Below are 13,862 nucleotides of genomic sequence, written 5' to 3'. Positions count from 1 at the left end.
TTTAAAAATCATTCCAAGAGCTGACATCTTTCCCTCTCTCCCTCCCTCCCTTTCCAGGATGGGTAGGAAGGGAGAGCTTGTGGCTAGTTTTGCCTTGGAACTCAGAATCTTCCTTAAATATTTAAGAGATCTTTTAATTTAGTCAAGCAATTTTCATCTGAATGAGGACAGGAAAGCTCTGGACTGCATTTTCAGCTGCTCCAGAACTTGCAGGAGGATGAATCTATCTATAAATGGCCTCATAAGAGTTCTTGTAGTCAGAAAGTACCATGGATGAGCTCCTTATTTTATATGTTTGATAAAATAGCCAGAGTCTTGTCTTGTCTCGTGGGTCAAGGATTTCCCATATACACACATGCACACACACATACGTGCGCGTGTACACACATAAGCCCGGTATCCAGGAACCAGGGCACATAGGATATCTGTTATGTTTCTGCAGCAATGCTAGGAGTTGCCACCAAGGGGCAGCAGAGGCTGTAGAACTGAGCCATGGCCCAGCTGGGGAGGCGATGGATGGGGAGATGAGCCCTGGGGGTGGTAGTACTTGTTTTGAGGCAAAGACCTAGTTCTGAGGCTGGGAAGAGAGAACGTGATCCCCTGGGTTCCAAGGTTCATTTTGCTTTCTATTCAGGTCTAGTATTGGCACTTTCTTCAATTCAGAGGCTCACACGGTGCTCATTTCCTCTAACATCCAGCTCCTGTATTTCCAGAGTGGCTACCTGGGAGGTGCTGCACCCACCAACCTGGCATACCTCTGGGACAGGCATGCAGGAGCCAGGAATTTGGGCTGGGTTTGTTTGGTGGCTCTGGATCACTGGGTGACATGCCCGCTCTGAAGGAGTGAGCTGGTTAGAAAAGGTGAGGAGGGGCGCCTGGGTGGCTCAGTGGGTTAAAAGCCTCTGCCTTCGGCTTGGGTCATGATCCCAGGGTCCTGGGGTCAAGCCCCGCATTGGGCTCTCTGCTCAGTGGGGAGCCTGCTTCCTCCTCTCTCTGCCTGCCTCTCTGCCTACTTGTGATTTCTGTCAAATAAATAAAAATCTTAAAAAAAAAAAAAAAAGAAAAGAAAAGGTGAGGAGACAGGTGATCACTGTCACTGGGGGGCTGGCCCCGTCTCCTCCATCCCACCCACTGTGGCTTGAGATGGCAAATGAACATTTGATACGCCCTGTGTAAAGTGCTATGCATGCCCTAGATTCAGGACAAATTCTTTGTTTCCCCTTCCTCTGGATTGCTATTCCTAAATCCTTCCTCCATTGACATTCTAGAGCTGCTACTGACTGTAAGAAACTAGGGACTTGGGGAGAAGTTTGATCTTCCTAGTCTTTTGGGACAAAAGGATGGAAGCCTGTATAAGGTTTTACAGAAATCTGTGTGGTGGTCAGAATAGCCTGTGGGGCGCCTGGGTGGCTCATTGGGTTAAGCCTCTGTCTTCGGCTCAGGTCATGATTCAGGGTCCTGGGATCGAGCCCCACATCGGGCTCTCTGCTCAGCAGGGAGCCTGCTTCCCCCCCTCTCTCTGCCTGCTGCTCTGCCTACTTGTGATCTCTGTCTGTCAAATAAATAAATAAGATTTTAAAAAAAGGAAGAACAGCCCTGCGAGTCTCTCTGAATTCATAACTCAGTCGTGGTTGAGTTATTTGTTATCCAAGTGTTCAGAAAATTAAATACTTGAGGCATCTCCCAGATGGCTTTTCACAAACATTTTCCTCACCTCAGCTTCCTCAAGTGGAAAGCCTGTTCCCATGGCTGTGTTTCCATGACAAAACCCACTTAGCTTAGTTATAGTACGATATATCAGTTTTCCTTTATGGTTATTGCTTTCTGTGTTCTGTTTACGAACTCTTCGCCTACCTCCACATTAGAAAGATATTCTTTTATATTTTCTTCTGAATGCTTGATTGCCTTTTTTTTTTTAAGATTTTATTTATTTTTGCGAAAGAGAGAGCGAGAGGCAGAAAGAGAAAAAGTGGGAGCAGGGGGAGGGGAAGAGGGAGAAGCAGACGCCTGGCTGAGTAGGGAGCCTGGTTCGGGACTCCATCTCAGGACCTTGGGATCATGACCTGAGCTAAAGGCAGACACTTAACTGACTGAGCCACCCAGGTGCCCCTTGATCATCCTTTAAAGACTATTTTCCTTTTAGAGGAGTTTTAAGTTCGTTCTCAGCAAAATTAAGGGGAAAGAACAATGCCCCTGCCCCAACCCCGGACAGCTGCAGCCTCCCTCCCCCATTGTCAATATCCTGAACCACAGTAGACATTTGTTACACTTGCCAAACCTACAGCAATGCTCATTAGCACCCACGGTTCATGGTTTACATCAGGGTCAACTCTTGATGTTGTACATTCTAGGGCTTTGGACAAAAGTACAGTAACTTGTATCTATGATTGTTGTGTCCCGCAGAGTAATTTCACTGTCCTAAAAAGCGTCAGTGCTCCTGATTGCTTTGCATTTCAAGTATAGATATGCTGTCCACCTGGAACTGATTTTTTATGTACAGTGTGGGACGGCCAAAGCTCCTTATTTTTCCATGTGAATAATTACCTGGCTCCACTCCATTGCCTGAGCATACTGTCTTTTCCCCGCTGTACTACAGTGTCATAGTTTTCATAAATCAGGTGACCTCGAATGAGTAGGACTGTTTCTGGACTTCCTATTCTATTTCATTGGCCAGTTTTTCTATCCTTGTACCAAGATCACACTTTCTGAATCGCTACTGATAGCTGCTATTGATAGCCGGTAAATTAGGTCCTCCCTATTGTTCTTTTTTCAAAATTACCTTTGTCTTGGCCAACACACTCAAATTGGATTTCTAGTTTGAAGACGACTTTTTCTTTTCAAGTTTTGTTGGCGCTATTCTTTATGGCTTTCCTAAAAATATAAGTTCAATTATGTTCTAAGATAATGAGGTAGCCGTACCAGGTAAAAGCTTTCTAGGACACTGGGTCAGAGAGTCGTGTGTCTGGCGTGCCCTCTGAGGCCTGGGAAGGAATTCCCTCTCTTTTCCTGTTGGCATTTCCGAGTTCAATCTGTTTTGCTAGACCTGCTCTGAGCCCTGGATGTTCCCACCATGGTTATGCAACTCTCCTCCGACTTCTCTGCGTACCCTGTGTGGCATGAATTTGTGGGTGCATTTCAGCTTCTCTCTCCAAAAAAGACCCAATGCCTCCTACCCTGCCAGGACCTGTACCATCTGGCTGGCCCACTTTCCTAGGCACGGTCTCCTGTCTCCCCCACCATTCCCCACTGTTGGGCATCCAGCTACCTAGGCTGCTTTCAGCTCCCCACACGACCCTGTCCTACCCACAATAGGGAATTTCCACAATGGGTTGAACTTCCTGCCTGACATAGTCTTTTCTTCCTGCTCCCACCACCTTCCTTTCATCTGTTAACACCTTGTGAACCTCTCAGTCCCCTTCCCCCAGCATCCTTCTCTGGTCCCAGACTAGATCAGTTTCCCTTGTAATGTGCTCTCATGCTGCTTCATGCATGGGTCCCGGCTCAAAATTATAAGCCTGTTTGATTATATGATCCACACTTGACTCTTCCACTGTATTGTAAACTCCAGTAAAGCAGGGTCTGGAACTGTTTGGCTTGACATTGAACCTAGCATTTGTCCTATAGCAAGTGCTCTGTAATTCATCTAAAAATGAATGCATGCATGAATGAAATGCTTTGGCCCAGTGGTCTCTGTCACTTTCCACAGGACCCTGTGTATAGATGCTCAATAAATATCTTTCCTCTCTTCTTCTATAGGGCATTTCAATAAAGAACTCTGTATAGTGTATGAGATGTATGTAGCTTGCCTCATAAAATGACCAGCCTGGCCATTGCAGGCACACTTAGGAGTGTTTCTTAATGCTCTGTACTTGATTTGATGTGGGTGATGGTGGTAAGTCAAATATAACTTAGAGGTGTCCTATACCTGCCAATACCTGTCTTGCCTTCTGACTCTCAATCTGCCAAATGCTGCTTCTGATTTGCTTATGGTGCATAGGAAAGCACCTTCGGTTTGAAGGTGCTAACAGCAAGCTGGAAGCTCAGGGGGCTGTGACTTTCCATTGCTGGGAAGTCCTATAACTTTAGCTTGCTCAGTGGCAAAGCAGGGCACCCAGGACAGCTTCGCTAGCAGTTGGCACAAATGAGTAAGAGCTAACATCTGGTCCTTCATGGAAAATTCCTGTACTTAGAGCCGGAAAATAGACCATCATTCCATTAATAAAGGGACCAGAATTAGTCCTTGTTCTCTGTGTTCCACATGCTAGTCATTGATGAATGATAACACTGTCTCGATAGTCTCAAGCAATCAGAGGGGAAGATAAAAAATACGATCCATGGTCACCATTAGCAGCGCTGTGCCCTGGAGAGTGTGGGCGGGCGGTGCCAACCCACCCCTACGCTGCCTGGAGACAGACTTCTGTAATTTGTATATTTAGTGACCCCATGGGGAGGGACCATAGATAGAGATGCTGCTTATGATACAACTGCTGCCACACTGTCTGTGTGTCGAAGGAAACTGATCTCTCCGATCAAAGGAAAATCACTAATCAGATTCTGCCTCAAAATGGAAACACCGACCTTTTCTAAAACACACTTCACTGGAATAGAATGATAGGGTTAATGTAATAGAGGCCAGTGGCCCTTAGGTTGTTAGGGGGAGAAAAATATAAATTGTTACCAGGAAGATCTTCCTACGATCCTGGTTTTAATAGGTTTAATTAAATAATGAAGACCAGGGGCGCCTGGGTGGCTCAGTGGGTTAAGCCGCTGCCTTCGGTTCAGGTCATGATCTCAGGGTCCTAGGATCAAGTCCCGAGTCGGGCTCTCTGCTCAGCGGGGAGCCTGCTTCCCTGCCTCTCTGCCTGCTTCTCTGCCTACTTGTGATCTCTCTCTGTCAAATAAATAAATAAAATCTTTAAAAAAAAAAAGAATGAAGACCAATTATTAACCATATTGCACTGAATTCCAGACAGCTTCTACTGGGGCAGATGAGGAGGCCATATGGAAGCAGAGGCTCTGAAGAAGGGAGGGGCTCGGAGCTCAGTGTCATCTGTGTCACCATGGAGTGGACTGGGTGTCCTAAGGAAGCATGATCCTGAGGAAGCCTGCGTGTGTGCGTGTGTGTGTGCCTGCCCACCTGTGTAGGTGGATATGATTTGAGGTGGAAAGACACTGAAGATAAATTTAGTTACATCACATTCTTGACTTGGGTGTATCTGTATTGGGCATTTAGAGTTGAAAGCTAATTAAATCGATTCATCATCTTTTGTGAAATACCAGAATGATTTTGTAAATGCTAATTAGGCTAGAGTACATTTGCATCATTTAAAATTAGGCAATTGGCCACCTACAACATGTAGGTGATTCATTAATTTCAAGCGAACGTAATGCGTGTAAGTAAATGGCAGGACTCTGAGGATTTCTCTGGTTGGTTCCGCCTTCTGTCGGGTTGTAATGCACTTTTTCACACTGTACTTTTATTAGGGGTCTCTCCCAGGTTGTTGTCAAATGTCCTGTCCTTCCAAGTGAATGCCATAGGAGCACCAGTCAGTTCTGATATTGGATGAGGCCAATCCCGTGAGTGTCTGCCCTGCCCTTGGCCCCTTGCCCGGGGAGGAGGGGGCTAGGTGGTTCCTAACTCCTATGCAGATGTGTTCTCACCTCTTGATCCAAACTCAGGCCACAGCTGATGAGGCCAAAATGAGTCTTGATCCAAACTCAGGCCACAGCTGATGAGGCCAAAATGAGCCACGGGCATTCAGTCAGTCTATGGCTGCCTAGGAGGTGACTAGGATAAGAGTCCTGTTTTTCAAGGACAGTGGTGGTATGGTGAGTCTTTCAGTTTCTCTCTCAGAAATTTCAGCTGAAGATATGTTGAGAATCAAGCCATCACAAGCAGAACCTTAGCCAAAAAATCCTCAGAAAGAAGGAAGTTTGTAAACTCATGAAGCACTTCAAGTCATGAATAAGCAGAAACAAGGGTAGGTAAATGCCATGAAGTCAGGGAGACTTGGGAAGGAAGGGAGCACTGGGGAGGGAGCGCTGAAACTCTCTAATGGCAGAGAACAATCTAGGTAATCCAGTTATATCCAATTAGAGCTGTATTGGGTGATTCCAGTTTCTGAATTGTAATGTGAGACTCAGCCAAATATTTCCAAGATGTCCGGCTGGGACGCACGCCTCCCCATGGTAATCACACCGCCGAAAAACGCCCAGCACGTAAAGGAACAGAAGAGTATTAGGATTTCCTTGCATGCCGAAGAGCCTACACACAGTATGTATCTGTGATTTACCTAACTTCTTTATTTCCTACAGTTTTATTGAGATATAACTGACATAGGTCACTGTACAAGTTTAGGGTGTAGGGCACAATGACTTCACTTACATATGCTGTGAAGTGATTACTAACATCCATCATTTCATACGGACACAAGGGAAAAAAGAAAAAAAATTTTTCTTATTTATTCACTTATTTGTCTTGTAACCAGAAGTTTGTTTTGACCCCCTTCATCCAGCACCTCCACCCTCTCTCCCCCACCTCTGGGAACCACAATTCTGATCTATTTTTCTTATGAGTTGGTTTTTTTGTTTTGTTTTGTTTTGTTTAGATCACATAAAAGTGAGATCATACAGTATTTGCCCTTCTCTGTCTGAATTATTACCTTTAGCACAACGCCCTCCGGTCTGTCCACGTTGTCACAAATGACAGCATATTTTTCTTTCATGTACTCTACATACATACCACGTTTTCTTCATCCAGTTCATCTGCTGATGGACACGTAAGTTGTTCCCAAGCCTTGGCTGTGGTAAGTGACGCTGCCATGAACATGGGGATCCAGATATCTTTCAAGATAGTGATTTTGTTTCTTTTGGATACAAACCCAGAATTAGAGTTGCTGAATTATATGGTATTTCCATTTTTAATTTTTGGAGGAACATTCGTACTGTTTTCCATAGTGGCTACACCAATTTACAATCTCCCTGCACCCCTTGCCCCCTGCATTAGGGCTCCCTTTCCTCCACATCCTCACCAGCATTTACCTCTTGTTTTTTTGATGCTCACTATTCTAACAAGCATGAGGCGATATCTCATTGTGGTTTTGATTTGTATTTCCCTGATGATTAACGATGAACACCTTCTCATGTACCTGTTGGCCATTTGTATATCTTCTTTGGAAAAATGTTTATGTAGGTCCTTTGCCCATTTTAATTGGTTATTTGATTTTTTGTTATAGAGTTGTATAAGTTTTTTAAAATATATTTTGGATATTAACCCTTTCCATCCCTTTCTGTAGATTGTCTTTTCACTTGTTGATCGTTCTTTTTGCTGTGTAGAAGCTTTTTAATTTGAGGTAACACCACTTTGCTTATTTTTGATTGTGTTCTAGGTGCCACACCCCAAAATTTATCACTGAGATCCATTCCAAGGAGCTTTTTTCATACTTTCTTTTAGGAGTTTTATGGTTTTAGGTGTTCAAGTTCTTAATCCATTTTGAGTTAATTTCTTGTGACTGGTGTGAGATAGGGATCAAGTTTCATTCTTTTCCATATGATTATTCAATTTCTCCCATACCATCTCTTGAAGATACTTTTTCTCCTGAAAAGTATGGAGTATTCTTGGCTCCCTTGTCAAATATCAGTTGATTATATATGTATGTATATGTGTGGTTTCTTTCTGGGCTCTCAGTCTGTGACACTGGTCTGGGTGTCTGTTTTTATGCCAGTACCATGCTGTTTTGATTGTAGCTTTATAATACAGCTTGAAATCAGTAAGTGTGATGCCTCCAGCTTTATTCTTTCTCAGGATTAATTTAGATATTTGGGGTCTTTTTAGTTTCTTGTAATTTTTTTTTCTTTCTTTTCCTTCCTTTCTTTCTTTCTTTCTTTTTTTTTTTTTTTTTTTTTTTTTGTCTTTCTGTTATTGTCCAAGTGCTCTGCCTGGCTTTTACCCTCATTTTGCATTCCTCACTTTCTCTGTCCTAGTTAACTGCCACTCTTTTTGTCCTATACTCTTCACTACAGGTACTCATGACCCAGGGCAAAGTGTTGATGAGGGCCACGAGGGTTACCCACCTTTCAGGTCACCCAAGGGATACTCTAGACACAGCATGGCACAGACTGCCTTTGACTTTGTAATCAATTTATCTTCATAATGGATGGATGAGAATGTGACAGTTTAGCTCAGATATTAGGTCACAGCTAAGTTTAGAGTGTTTCTCTCTCTCTCTCTCTCTCTTTTTCTCCTATTAAGGAATCAGCTTACTCTCATACTTAAATTCTTCCTTCCTCCATTTAAAGACAGAAAAATAGCTGTACAACAGGGACATCTTAGAGCTAACACACACGTAGTTTGGCTAAGATGCTCTTTCCAGGAGCAAACAGGAACCTTTATAGCTTTTCTGTTTGTCTACACGTTTATGCTCTAGAGTGGTAGTAGGCAGAGCTCCCCGATTTTCCTATTGCCCTGCTGTAAATATATATTCTTCCTCTTCAAATTAGCCTTGGCCATGGCACAGAAGTAATTTCAAAAGGTATGTAATTGCTTCTTCATGTTAACATTAGAACCTCCCTGAGTTTTAGGAGGGCCTGTGGCCACCCAGTTTGCAACTTATTTCCTAGGCTTCCTGGTGGCCAGGTCTGGTCTTGTGACTCAGTTTCCCCCAGGAAAATGTGAGCAAAGTGATGTTTGCACCTTAGATGGTAATTTTTTAAAGGAAATCACTTACCCTCCACTTTCCCTTTGACTACCTTCTTGCCCCAAATGGGATATTGGCTAACCAGCTCAACTCATGCAGATGAGGTGAGTAGAGCAGGACATGGCAGAAGGAAGCCGACCCCTCAGTAACCTGGTGGAGCAGAGCCACCTGCACCCTGGAGACTCTCTGAGCTGATACAAGGGAGAACAATAAATATCACTTTCTTGTCTGAGTTTTCTCCTACATTTTTTAGTTTCTTTGTTACAATAGCCTTGTTTTTGCCCTAACTGATACACAGTGGTGCATACCAAGTCCACAGGAACCACACTGAGTGCTGAATAAGTGTCATGTCACTTAATTTTCTAGCAACTCTCCTAAAATAGATACTAATTGCTCATTTGACAGGTATACACACAGGCTTACAGAGGCTAAATGATTTGCCCAAGATGGTAAGGCTATAAAGCAGTGGAAAGAACCTGGATACAGCTCTGAAGGGTTTCAAAACACAGATTCTAAATCTTTGTGCCCTAGCATACCTTGGTATTACTGTTCAGTCTTTTTTTTTTTTCTTTTTCTTTTTAGACAGAGCATTTTTGAAGCATTCTTGTCAGCTAATTTAAAGTTTCTGTCCGTTACACATTGTAGCTTTTGATTGCTTCTCTGCTTAGTTTGGTGCAGATTGCTCATTTTATTCTTCTTTTTTGGAGGGGAGCGAGGTGAGGATTGTCCCTCGGTTTTGAATAGATTCACCTTAGTTTGTTCATTAAACTGTAAATCCCTCAGGAAGTAATGCTCGTGGTACAAATGTGGCTAAATAATGACAACCCTGTGTCTCAAGGGATAAGAGCTGCCTAGTCTTCCGGAGTGACTCAGTATTCTCTTACGTGATGTTTTTCTCCTGGGTGGATGAATTCCATTGTCAGTGAATCAGTCCCGGTGAACAACCTCCGATCTTAAATACATTCTCATGGTAGCAGCATATTTGAATAGAGGGAACATCCAAAACGATGGTTTTGCATAACGAATGATGCCCATTCTATTTATCACTAAATATAAGCAGGTGGAACTTAAAATTTTCATGATTGTTCTTTAGTCAAATGTTAGATTCATGATCATTCTGCTATGCGTGAGTTAGTAATAAGTATGCTGCGTAATAAAAGAAAGCCCTAAATGCATCAATAAGATATATTTGCATCAGTGTATCAAATAGAATATGTATTTTTTTTCTTTTTTTAAAAAAAATTATTTATTTGAGGAAGCAAGTGAGAGAGCAAGAAGGCAAGAGAGCAGGAGTGGCGGTGGGGGGGTGGGGAGAGGCACAGAGAGAAAGGGAGAAGTAGACTCCCTACAGAGCAGGAAGCACGACCCAGGGCTTGATCTGGGGCTTAATCTGGAACTCAGTCCGGGCTCGATCCCAGGATTATGGGATCATGACCTAAGCTGAAGGCAGACACTTAACCAACTGAGGCACCCAGGCACCTCAAGGGCTGTGTGTGTGTGTGTGTGTGTGTTTTCCTAACATGAGAGCAGTCTGGCGGTGGTCAGCCAAGGATTGACATATGGCTCTTGGTCATTGACTTCTTAGGCTCCTTCTAACTTTTTCTCTGTAAATCCCTGAAAATGGTTTCCATTCTAAAGATTCCGTCATGGTTAGCAAAACCCCCTGTAGTAACAGTCATCGTGTCAGAGTCACAGGCAGTGGGATGGGGAGAGGGCAGAGGGCCTTTTTCTGCCTATTTCCTTGTAAAGACCTTTTTCAGATTGTTTACTAAATGAACTTTCACTTCATTGGTCAGAACTTAGCTATACCTGCTTACATAGTTGCCTGGATGAAATCAAGGTTTTGTCTTGTTTTTAGCTAGGGAAGGAGGTGAACAATCAATGGTGGGTAGACTGCCTGCCTTCTAATTAGAAAATTCCTGCCATCCTACACCAGGGGTTGGCAAACTGTGGCCTATGGGCCAAACCTGGCTCGCAGCCTGTTTTTTTAATAAGTAATGAATTATTGAAACAAAGCCATATGAATTCATTTTTGTATTGTCTATAGTGGATTTAATGCTACAACAAGCAGAGCTGAGTCACATGATCCACAGAGATCATATGGTCCCCAAGTATAAAACAGTTCCTATCTGGTCCTGTTGAAAAAGTTTGCCAACCCTGTTCTAGATCATGGAAGACAGATTCTGATGAACAAATGGCTTCATTCCTTGGGATGTTCTAGGAGCAGGATTGAGCGTAATATAGATTCAGTAACAATCTACTCACCAGCCCCAGTGAAATTAAATCTCTCAGGCATACATTACATACAAGTAACATGACTACTAGTGGCAGATTCAGCAGCAAGGAGTTCATTTATCTCTCATACAAAGAAGTCCAGAAGTGCATGGTCTGCGGCTGGTGTGATGCTGTGAAAGCTGAATGATGCTTTCCGAACTGGTTTCTTGTCTTCTCCCCAACCATGGCAGAATGTCGACTTCCATCTCCATGCTTAAAAACATTAGGTCTGCATCCTGCCTCAGAAGAAGGGGTAGGTGTCAAAGGCCAAAAGGGGCACGAGTCTGTCTCTTTCCAGAACCTTCCCAGAGGTCCTTATTGGCCAGGACTGTATTCTCATGACACCTGCTGGCTGCAGAGGATCCTGAGGTGGCGAGAAATGTACACTGGACACCCGACTGAGGCAAACAAATGGAGAGGGAGCCAGGAGCAGTATGACAGGAGCAGGGCTCCTCACAATTAACAGGGCCACGCTAGCACCTTCTGAGGGTCTCACCTTGCCTCCCTGCTCCTTCCTGTAGCCTTTCCTGAAATTGATTTTGTTCTCCACCCCCCCTTTCCTATTTCTGGCTAGGTGAGAAACCTGGAAGTGAGCCAGAAGAGGTGAAGCTGCAGAAAGCCAGCAAACAGATTGTGCAGAATGCCATCTTGCAAGCCGTGCAGCAAGTCTCCCAGGAGAGCCGGCAGAGGGGGAACAGAGCCCGGGACAGCCGGGGCAGCCTCCAGCTGGGCGTCGGGGAATTAACCAAGAAACATGAAAAGAAGTAACAGCGTCGATTTGGCTCTTGTCACCTGCTTGGTTTCCGGCCTTCCTCTTAGTATAGGATGCGTTGCCAAAATGTTGCCAGTAAAGCAAACCAAAGTGTCATCGGCACCTAGAAGTAGGATGAATTCGCGCTAGCCCTTGGCTGAGATGCACTGTTTTGAAAAAGTGCGTTAGATGATTCTGTTTATATTAATGCTGTGCCTCTGAAACGGAGTGGGCCCAAACAGGACACTGTAATTGCAGAAGTAGTTTTGCAGCACCATTTATTTTTAAGGTCCCCCCCCCAACCCCGCTGAGATTCTGTCTTGCTTATTTACTTTTGCTTTTTATGCACCTCTCTATGAGTTTAAACAGCAACCCTTTTTGCTGAGATACTGAGTATGGTACTGTGTTCTTTGTATTTTAAAAAGACATGCTGGAAAGGTGAAGGAATGGGGTTCGTCAACTTCGAATATGGAATTGAAGGCTTCACTGGGTTCAGGTCCTAGATCAAATGGAGCAAAGGCAAATTCTAAGACTCAGTCCCTCAGGATCTTACAAGGCATATATTTATATTACTTTTTAGAAAGGAGGAGTTTAACTTTTAAAGGACTCAGGTTTTTTTGTTTGGTTGGTTGTTTTTTGTTCTTGTTGTTTGTTTGTTTTTTTTTTGGTCTCAGTTCTCTCCATGGTTTGATAGCTGGTCTTTACTCTCTGTGCAGAAATCCTTTGGAAATAGGGATTTCTTTTTCCATCTAAAATTAAAATAAGACAAGTGATAGATCTAGATGCATGAGTTGCCAATGACTGTTTTTTTGAAGCCCTATGGAGACCAACTGGAACCATAGATTCTATTTATAAAGAGTATGTTATCATCAGGCTATGTCGTCGCATTAGTACCTTTCTAATAGGAGCTTTTCTTTTCCCACCCACTAATTAAAATTATATTTTTGAAGTCATGAAAATCATACATATCAGGAATAAATAACACTGAAAATGGGAAAAACCAATTTTTAATTCTCTGAAGCACGAAGATAGAGTGGGAACAATAAAGTAACAGTGTTATGGACAATGCAGTTATGGAGATATATGTGCATATGAAAAAAGCCATCATTATAGCAATGGTATGACCTTGGCTCCACTTCCATGTCAATAATGCGCATCTTTCTAGAGTCATCACAATCCCACAGTCTGGGTTTCACAACAGTCATTGAGTTGGTGCTAGTGAAGACAGAGAAAGAATTTGGCCTTTAGTAAAAACCCTGTGGCTTCAGAATATTAATGTCTACATTTGATAGTTTTTTTTTAAAGCCAGTATCAGCATATATGGTATGACTGATATTAAGATATACTTCTAGAATTACAGTATGTTATGCTTTCTAGAATGGATACTATTGATTATAGTAGATAAATGGAAACACTCTCCTATCAGTTTTCTTAGATTATCTCACATGATGCACAGCTGGAAAAAATTCACAGGAAGAAAGGCTATGAGAGGGAGCAGAGGGAGTTAAAATTTAAGTGTGATTTATTTTTAAATATTTTTTAGCAAAACTCATGATAATCGAAGAATGAGTTTAAGTTGATCTGAAGTCATATAATTGATATGGTGTGATTGCACAGTCTGTAGATAATGGGAATGAAAGTAGTAAGGTAAATTATTCAGAAGGATCTACTATAAAAAGTAAACCCAATGCTTGTAGTTTGCAAGTGATCTAGCACCATGCATACTAAGCTGTCTGGTTATAACCAGTCCTGGACCTTGCTGTCATATCATGTGGCGGAAATTCATAAATGTACTATCTTTCTTCTCTGGTGTGTCTGTGCTAATTCATTGAGGATCTTTGAGAACATCTGATTAACTTTGGTATCTAAACATTATTTGTAAATAAAATATATCCAGCTTTGGAATATGTTGTCACTTCTCTACCCTACTGTGTGGCTCATTTCATACATGTATCTTACATTCTTTTGGCACCATGAGAGCACCCCAAGTTTTCCAAACCCCTAGATATCATGATCCTGAGAGTGTTTCTTCCCTGGGCCTGTGCTGTGAGCCTATGGGATGGCAGTTCCCGAGGCTGGAAAGGGAAAGGACGCGTGCTACAAAGTGGCCTTTTGATCTCAGGAAGTAAAGGTGAGTGGAT

At 42.9% G+C, this 13,862-nt stretch overlaps 1 protein-coding gene across 1 annotated transcript in view; it reads left to right on the top strand.

Annotated features, from left to right (window-relative positions):
* AKAIN1 (A-kinase anchor inhibitor 1) overlaps positions 1-11,738 on the top strand; it is a gene marked incomplete at both ends in the record, with an annotated part of 46,005 nt that extends 34,267 nt beyond the window's left edge. The window contains one exon of the mRNA XM_080821581.1: positions 11,545-11,738. Within this exon, the coding sequence (XP_080677707.1) occupies positions 11,545-11,738 (194 nt within the window). The remainder of the gene's footprint in view (positions 1-11,544) is intronic.
* Between the last annotated feature and the right edge of the window lie 2,124 nt (positions 11,739-13,862).

The sequence above is a fragment of the Martes martes genome, assembly GCF_963455335.1.
Source record: "Martes martes genome assembly, chromosome: 13".
Lineage (NCBI taxonomy): Eukaryota > Metazoa > Chordata > Mammalia > Carnivora > Mustelidae > Martes > Martes martes.
The sequence above is the reverse complement of the archived record's forward strand: the minus strand, read 5'-3'. Positions and strand labels throughout refer to the sequence as shown.